The sequence below is a fragment of the Apteryx rowi genome, unplaced genomic scaffold, assembly GCF_003343035.1.
Source record: "Apteryx rowi isolate R43461 unplaced genomic scaffold, aptRow1 scaffold_214, whole genome shotgun sequence".
Lineage (NCBI taxonomy): Eukaryota > Metazoa > Chordata > Aves > Apterygiformes > Apterygidae > Apteryx > Apteryx rowi.
In genome coordinates, this window is record NW_020448464.1 from 893,085 (window position 1) to 902,642 (window position 9,558).

The 9,558-nt window shown below is 35.8% G+C and overlaps 1 protein-coding gene across 1 annotated transcript in view; it reads right to left on the reverse strand.

The window, feature by feature from the left end:
• Nucleotides 1-9,558, reverse strand: part of LOC112965401 (guanine nucleotide-binding protein subunit alpha-14) — an 86,841-nt gene that overhangs the window by 41,890 nt on the left and 35,393 nt on the right. Inside the window, exon 2 of the mRNA XM_026064354.1 lies at nt 6,554-6,738. Within this exon, the coding sequence (XP_025920139.1) occupies nt 6,554-6,738 (185 nt within the window). The remainder of the gene's footprint in view (nt 1-6,553; nt 6,739-9,558) is intronic.

Consider the following 9,558-nt stretch of genomic DNA (forward strand, 5'->3'; position numbering starts at 1 on the left):
TGATGGAAAAAAAAAAAAGAGCTATATGACAAGAGAGACACAGAATGGGTTTGTGAAAAAAATCAAAAGAAAATTCTTCTAGATTTCTGGTAGCTCTAAGAGTTTAAAGGTAAAGAAATGCCTGAAGATTTCTAAGCAACAGCCAATTATTTGGAACAACAAACAAATATAGCAATTTCACCAGAAAAGAGATAGGTAGGTAGCTGTAGCTTGTGTGCTAAGAATAACCAAAGCATGCCAATATTGCTTTTGCATCTAGATCTTTCTAGAAATTATTTAGGAAGCAACTCTGCCCATGAGACTGAGTTTACCAAAGAGAAGGGAAAAAAATGACTCTAAAACTGGAGAGAGCCAATCAGGGGTATTTTACTTAAACTCAGTGGAGCAATGCAAACAACGTAAACAACTTCTCCTGTATATAGAGAGAATAAGTAAATAAAGTAGACTTCAATATTCACCTCATCAATAAGACACCATGCTACAGAACCTCAAAAGTTTTTAAAGTAAGAGGAAGCCATGGTCCATATATTTTCAGACATGTAGAACACTCCCATAGGTCGCCCTATAGACAATAATGCTAATTACTAATTATTATTAACATACACTTGTACTATGACTTAAACCAGAATGGGACCTCCACCATTCAAGGGAGCTGTATTACTTGGAAACAGTCCCATTAGTGGTCTGGCAATTTTTAAACACAATAAAGCACACAGAAGTCTTTGGAGTGTTAAAAAAAAAAAAAAAATCCCTAAAAATATCCCACATACTCTTATGCCAACAAACATGCATACAACCCACAACCAAACACACGCACACCYCATGTTTGGCAAGAGGGAAGGGAAAGAAAGGTGGTGGTCTGAGAAGTGGAAAAGTTTCTTCCTGACTTCCAAGTGGTGAGCTGTTAATTCAGTATTAGCATGATATATATTTGTTCATGTAAAACAGCACACAACTTTAATCCCCCAAAGCAGATACTTGCATCTCGTTCTCTAGAATCTCTATCTCAAAAAATAACTTCCTTATCTTCTTCCCCTCCCACAGAAAGATGTATCTAATCAAAATATAAAACAGTACTATGTGGGCAACAGAACTAGTGAGACCTGGGGGATGAATTAGCTGCCTACAGGCAAACATCTCCTGCCATTCTACACACCACCGAGTATTGGAGGTCCTGGCAGATGAAGGCTAGTAGAAAATACGTAAAATCTAAGACAAACCTATGACCTTCCAGGGAGCAAGCTTAAGATCAGGTATTGTACACCCAGGTGACTGCACATATGATGCTACATGTTCATATGTGGGCCACTAAATCACTCCTTGGTTTCCCAGGTTTATATTTTGTGACTAACTGAACCCCAGTTCCTATAGTAGGTACTTTGAAAGGAGCCTCTCCTCTGCTGATTCTCTGCTTTTACCTCAACTGCAGTACTTAGAAAAGCTCTCTCCTTTATCTATTATTACCTGACTAGCAGCACTAAACTTGGTGAAGCTGAGAAATTTCTTTTGTTCACTTCAACCTCTTTGTTGAATTCAACTGAAATCAGATAGAAGGTTCAAAAGTCAGATACAAATAACCTGGTCACATAAGTGTCATTTCCTTGGGAAAGCAAGTTGAAACCTCTGTTTAGGAATACCTAGATCCAGGTTTTGCCCTTTGGCCCAAGATTTAACGTGTCTGTTATGAATGAGCATGCAATGTATTTTGGAACATTTTGAAGTAGTGTCTCTATAAGGTAAACTGCTAAAATACATTGAGACTGCCAGTAAAATCCAGTCCTTTCTCACCTGCATTAATTCTAGCACAATGCTAGCAACAATCAGTTACCAAAGTACTGCATCTTTAAAGTTAAATTTGACTGTAATAAAAAAGTACTTTTAAGAGCATTAAGTAGGTCACAGTCAGATCACTCTTAACATAAAGCATCTGCCATGAGTAATGATTTCTGTACTAAGGTTTAAACTTGCAGAAAGGAAAGAATTGTGTTTTGCCATTTTCCACATCATCAACTGCAACCATCCAAAGAATCAACCAGAAATTCTTCTTTACTGTGTTTTCCATTTGTCCGAGTTTCATGGGTTCCTTCCATAATTCCCAAGTCACATCCTATTGTCCTTGGCTTTTTGCATTGCACATTTTTTGAGGTAGGCAAATTACCTGTCCTGTAAAATTCATTTTTGGCAGTGTAGTACTTCTTTTGGTCAGACTAATATTATTTTTGCTAACACTAACACTCATACCAGGGAAAATTTGTAAGATGCAAAGATAGTAGTTTATTACTTATGAAAAGCAAGCAATTTTTTGAAGATAAAATGTGAGGCTTTCTTCCTAAAGTTCTTTTTTTACACAGGATTCTGTTTTTCCCTTAGGAAAAAAATAATCATTGTTCCTATTGCCACAAAGATCTGTTGTTAATTGCAAACATATGTACTGTCATCTTACCAGGGTATTTTAAAAAGGACACCAACCCACAACAACAGGACTGGATTCCTATTCCATGAACTTCATGCTGAAGAGCTATACCAAAAAGGCCTTCCCAGCAGCCTACGTGTATACTTTTTTTTTTTCTAAATGCAAATAACTTGAAACTTCTAATGTCACAAGTGGAGAAGGGAAGAAGAGTGATTTACCTAGGATATAAAATAGGTGTTAGTTCAGAAGTTGAGGGAAAAGTTTTGCTGAAGTAGTATTCTAAAAGGCATCCGGTGCAGTCAAGGCTTAAACAACTCATTTCTCCTACAAACTTGTGACTGACTGGCAGATTTAAGAAACCCAGAAATATTTTTAAAGCAGCCTTTGAAGACTGATGTATATTCACAAATGGAATGTTATAACTTCACTTTCTCCAGCACCACCCAGTCTTTTCCTCCTTTTATTTCAATTTTTTTCCTTCTCTTTGACTGCAAGTTGACAAAAAAAATTTGGGGGCAAGTGAAAAAGAGCTTTTACTACTTCTCAGCTATCAACTGATTTCTCATTTCTATCTGCCTCACATGTGCACTCTTCCCTCCATTTATTCCCCCTTTCAAACCTTAGCATTCACAGTAACTCAATCACAATTTCCCAGAGAAGCCAAGTGACAGGCTGCCACTAACTTCAAGCATGCTTTTTGACTGTCCCTATTATCATATGGAAAGAACAAGTGATGTTCTACTCTAACTGGATACTTAACCAAGACACAGTTTTGACCAATTTCCACCTTATCTCACAGCAAGACTGACATACAGACAATAAATATGCATTCTTTTCAGTTAGCTTACCTCTAGCAGTAAGTTTCATAGAATGGTCTTAAACAGCACAAAAGTCATTTCAAATAATAGATAAATTCCAAAAATATACATAAAACAGACATGAAAAAGCAGTACTCAGAATGAGTATGCAAAAATACATCTGTTAAAGAGAATGAAGACAAAAAAAAATAGTTTGATAATCTTCAATCCTTGAGGCATTACTGTTACATAAACAATATTATGGCCTTTTTCATTTTTTTAAATTAGTTTTTTTCCCTTTCAAAATAAAATAAGTGAAGTTTAAATAATCAAGCACAATAAATATTCTTTTCAAACATCATTTGTCTTGTAATAACTTTTTAGAAATGTAATTTAATGTATTTTAATTTACCAACACATGAGGAATTCTTTAATTTCAATTTTCATGATCAGAAGTTGCCTCCTATGCTGCATTGTACATAACAGCCAGAGCAAAATTTATTATCCATTACAGAAGATCTAACAGTCATTGAACCAAAAACCTGAGTCAATTATAAGAAAAAAAGAAATGAGAAAAATATTCAAATACCATTTACAAATGATTCCCTGAAAATCTTTCCTATCCCGAATACTTCCACTAAGGTAATATTAAATATGTTCCTTGGGCTTCAAACAGTACTATAATTATTCCTTGAATAATTAGGTTCCTAAGCTTAGGCTTAAAATATACCCTAAACATGCCATGACACTTTCCAACTTCAAACTGAAGATGGGACAAAGTATCCTAAAGAGTGTACAATCGGAAGTCAGGAAGAAAACTGCCTTCTCAGAGAAAGTACTGCTAAAATAATATAAAGGTCAACCATATATAYGTACAGATGAGCAGTTTGTCCAAGCAGCTAAACCACAACAAAAGCAAAACAAAACAAAAAAAAYCCCATCACCCAAAACCCTGCCCACCTTAATGCAGCACAGCCTATGGCAGTTAGAAACCATTCAGCACTTGTAGGAAGTCAGATTATGTATTTAAATACTTTTATCTGACAATAGCAATGAGAAACCTCTTGAAAGACTTTCTATAAAGCTTGCTTTTATTTGCAAACATTAAGAGGCCTATCTGGACATTCTGTCCATCCATAAGTTACAGATTTGCACAGATGTCACATTTACAGGGAAGAGACACTCAGCACAGAACAATCTGTTCTCTGCTACAAAAAACACTAAATCAAGAGATTTTTAGTACTGACAGAATTTCAGGGCCCAGAGAGGAGAAAATCTGAACCAGTCAAGGAACAAACTGGATAGCAGAAAAGCAGAAGAGCTATTAAAAGGGCCAGAGGGAAAGGAATCCTTCAAGGAAAAGAAGGGCTGTCAGGGAGAAGATGGACATATTGAAGCACAAAGGAGCACATTGGACACTTTGGTGTGATTACTGGACACACTGCTACAATACAATTATACCTAAAATGGAAACATGGTGTTTACCACTGTTATTATTAACTGTTTAGCATTACCTGGTTTGCAGTCCTTTAACGAAAGGCAATTTTACAATTGATAACACTTCACATTCTATTCATCATCTAAATGAAGAATTAAAATATAGCTGTCTCCTACTATAGTGACTGAAACTATATGGGTTATCATCGTGTTGTGTCTCAAGAGCTTCTCGATGTATAAGCAGAATGATTTTGTTTAACTGTCACCAAAGCTGAGTTTGCCAAACTGGGTTCTTTTCACTTAGCATTGTTACCTTTAATAAAGAAACACCAGACCAAATTCTGCCTTTCTCCAACAAATGTGCAAATAGCATTATAATCTTCTAAATCTGAAGACAGTGCCATCACAGCTATCATCAAGAGCACAATATGGCCAGAACACTGTGTTATGGGCCGATGAGATGGAAAGAATCCAGCTCAGCTCTCAGAGCCCAGAATGAGAAAAATTTGGCTGCTGAGTAAGTCTTTGTGCTTTGTTCTTAATGAGAAGAAGAAAAAAAACGAAATCCAATACTCAGTAAGAGACAATGCAAATGCATTTCTACAGTTACATTCTGATTATCATTGTTTTTCATGATAACACACATATCCGATTTAGGATGTCAAATAAACAACAAAAGTAAGAAGCCTATTAACAGATCATATTTTCCATTTCTGTAAGCACCTTCTTCCCAAGGAGCTAAAGTGTTTTTATGAAGAACAACTTATTAACCCTCAGAATATTCTTCCTATGTAGGAATGAATCATCCTAACACCTTGGTTCTCTCAAATTCAAAATTTGTTTTTGCTGGCACTGTGTTCTTTGTATGATTTAAAAAAAAAACTTTACAACCCTTTATTTTATCCAACAAATTACCTTCTATCCCTCTTTTCTCTAGTCCAAAGGAGAATACACTATATAAAACAATTTAAATAATCAAAGCAGCCTGATCACAACTTTTTTTTAATATTCTCCATGGGTGATGATATTTTTTGACAAGAAGTAGGTTACCAGCTATGTTTTCCTCATAATACTTCAATTAAAAAACCCACAAATTCTATAAACTTTTGCCTTGACACTACCTACACACAATCTTCCCTATAGCGACACCAAAACTTGGCTAAATGCAACTCCCGCTTAAGTTAAACAAACATCCGAATAATTTGCTTTATATGTTCTGCACAATATTTGAGCAAATAACACTTTTTAGAACATTACAAGCCTTAAAAGCTGGGCTGCATTCCCCCCCCACATACACACACACAAAAAAAGTCCCCGAGAGAGGATGTAATTGATTTAACCCAAACAGAAAAAAGTTTTGTGTAATCCTAACTAACCAACCAAAAAATGTAATTGTATGACATATCCATTCAAACTAAAAAAGGTCAGAGAAGACATTCTACATTTTCAAGCTAGTAAGTGCCTAAAGGTTGCTATCAAGGCTAGAAATATACTGCTTAGAGCCCTTTTATATGTATACCAGCATCCAACAGACATGACATCTTCCTACAAGACTTCTAAAGTTCTTCTTTCTGGAGCTCTACTGACAAACCAGGCTCTGTGCATATTACTGTCATGAACAGTCTATAATTTCAATTTAAAAAAAATTTTATACTTATGAACAACTTGCAACTTTGAAATTTCTGTTTCCTTACCCACCCCCAACTCCATCCCCTCTTACCCTGCACAGAGGCCTATTTTCAACAGGAGCCCCCCTTTGTTCTGGAAAATCAGACTGTGGCACAGGAAATTCCTTGCAGGACATGGATTTTTAAGGTTCTGCTTGCAGAAACTTAAGACTCAAACCACTTGTGTACAAACTGAAATTTCACATGCTGAAACTAGTACTTTCTTCGTTCTTTCTTACCTCATTCTCTTCCAATGTGTACTGTATTTTGAGAGTATCCATGGCCCTGATCATAGCTTGTATGGCAGTAAATATATTTTGGTAAACGAGTTTTGTGAAGCCTTTCCTGTCGTCTTCTGTGTAACCTGAGCCATGAATAATCCTCATTTGTTTGATGAAAGTACTCTTTCCACTTTCTCCTGTGCCTGCACATGGGAGAAAAAAAGAGAGAGGAGAAGGAATGTAATATTTGTAAATCCTGGCAGTTGAGAATATATGTGAATTTACATCTCTACAGTAATAAGGTAAACATTTTTTTCTGTAGAGTATGAAATGATGTACACCTTGTCCGACCAAGCATAAAAATCATCAATAACTGTATCATTTCAGTATCATTTCTGAGTTTTCTATTTTCCATAATCTATATTGTTTTAAACAAAATATTTGTATTTCTGGGTTTGGGGATTTTGGGTAAATGATACATAAAAATGTCCTGTCATAATACAGCCTATCATGTGTAATCCAAGCGTCCTGTAAGTAGAAATCACATAAAAAAAGCAAAAGCTGTGAGCACAAAAGAAAAAAAAAATTGTAAGGATGAAATTCTTCAGTGTTCAAAGTCTACACAAAGTTTATGTACCATTTACATCTTCATAATAATGCCTGCAGCTTATCCTGAGCTTACGGAAAAATTCTATCCTTAGGCTACATAGCTTAGTTTCACATTTCTAATGAGTTTTATATAAAAGTACCGATTGAAAACATGCTAATTGAAATTATGAAAAATGCAATCATTTATGTCAGTTATTCTTTGAAACATTAACACTATAAAAACATAAAATTACAGATTTTATAAAGTTATGTATGAACTTACATCAATCAAATAATATTTTGCATGTACACATTGCTTTAAGTCTAGTTATAGGTTGTAACAATATATTTCCTAACATTATTCAGGATTCAAGCCTTGTTTCTCTGTTCTTTCCTATTAATATTACAACAGAAGAATGTCTGTACTGACTGCTATTAAGGGTCAAACCAGGCCAATGTCATCTTCAATCAAGCTTGTAAATGGAGGCTAAGAGAAGAGTAAAGATAGGGCCAGAATATGAGATACTTTCCCACAAAACCCTCCCAGTATTCTTTGCAGCTTAGGATTTGCTTTGCTGGGTGTTACCTATTTGGTAACCCTACTGGATCTCTCAAGAACTTGACAAGCCTCCCCTTAAAGCCACGGAAACATTTTGCATCCGCAACATGCATTAGCAGGGAGTTCCAGAGCTCTATCCCCCATGGCACAAAGACCTCTTTCCTTTCATTTGTTTTGAGCTGGATCCTCCTACCTTCATTTCCACTTCTTGTATTCAACAAATCCTCTCATCTGCCTTCTCCACATACACAGATCACTATCACAATCACCTTCAGCTGTACCTTTTCTGGGTTTAAGAGCCCTAACCTGCCTAGTTCAGTTGTCAAGGGGAAAATACACCATACCTTGATCACCCCTTTTACCCTTGCCCATTCTCATGATATCCTTCTGCAATTTTTAGTCATTGTTACAAACTAACACTATATCAGCAGAAAAATTTGTTGTGTGACTGCCCAACCTCTTTCCCATCTTTTCTATCATCTTCTGTAACTTTTCTGTTATTCAGCATCAGAGCTATGCAATCAAACCAACCCATTCCTGTCCCTCAGAGCTTTTATATAAGAGTGTCATGGACCACACTTTCTTGTTCTTTCCCAAGTAAAGGATGGCACAGGGGCAAAAATACTTACACTTTTTTCTTAAAACCTTCACTGTAATCCTTAGGAAGATAATAAATTAAATGCATTTTGATCGATTAAAAGGATTGCCTTCACCCCTCTACTAAAACTTATTTGCTAGTAAGATGGTACGCCCATTAACAATCTTTCAGTAATTTACAGTTATTACCACTAGATGTCAGAAAATGCAACAGCAGCACAATGAGAAAAGCGATCCTCTTTTAAACCTTCAGCTGTAACAGAAAAAGTCAGTCCTCACCTCATCATACTGTATCTCAGAAAAATAGTCAGTCTACTTCTACATACTGTATCTCGGTACCATAGTAGACCATAGTATATCATTACTGAAAGATCATGTAACTACAGTGCTCCAAGCATTAACACTAATTACAAGCAAAAAACCAAATCATCTGGTAAAGTGTAATATGTTATCATGTGTTATATCATCACCATTTTTCTGAAACATTTACAATTGTCATCAGTTCTTATTCTACTCCCTATCGCATAAAGGCCTAATGACCTTGTCTGTTTTGCATCGCCCATTGAGCACTTTCCTTCAAAGTCTTAGCTATTTCTCATTCCAGCCAATATTCTTCAACAACCCTTCTCTAGGACATTGCTAGCACAGCTGTACTCTCCAAGCAACAGGACCTACAGCGCTCATGAGCTCAAAAGTGAAGCAACTTTTTATTAAGCAATAAGAAATATTTTTAATACTGGTATCTGCAAAAAGAAGATTAGTATAGCTGTTCTTTCAACAACTGTTTTGGATTTTTTCTTCTTTAGTTTTGGCATTGTACTGGTTTACTTGAGAGAGATGGAACATAGAGATATGTTGGAATACACAAGTTCCTGAAGGAATTTGTTTTAGTAAAATGCTGACGTTATATTACATATCACAGCCCTCAGATAGGCAGTCCTGGCATGCCAGCTTTAAAGAAGTCAACATAAGTACGATTCAAATATAATTCAGTTTAAATAAAAAAGCATGCACACAAAAAAACAAAAAACACACTTTTCCACTGCCAGCAGAACCCTTATTTTTGAGGGGAAAACATGCTGATTAATCCACGTTGAACTGTTGGCCTGATTTTTATACAACCCAGAATAAACAGTCCTATCACATTACAGCAGTGCCCTCCGCTAATGTTTGAGTTGAAGAAAAGTCACTGTGAAACTTAACTTTACTTTCAGGGATATGTAACTATGCACCGAAATTAAGTTTAAACCTAAAGCAAAGGCAGGTGGTTTTTTTTTTT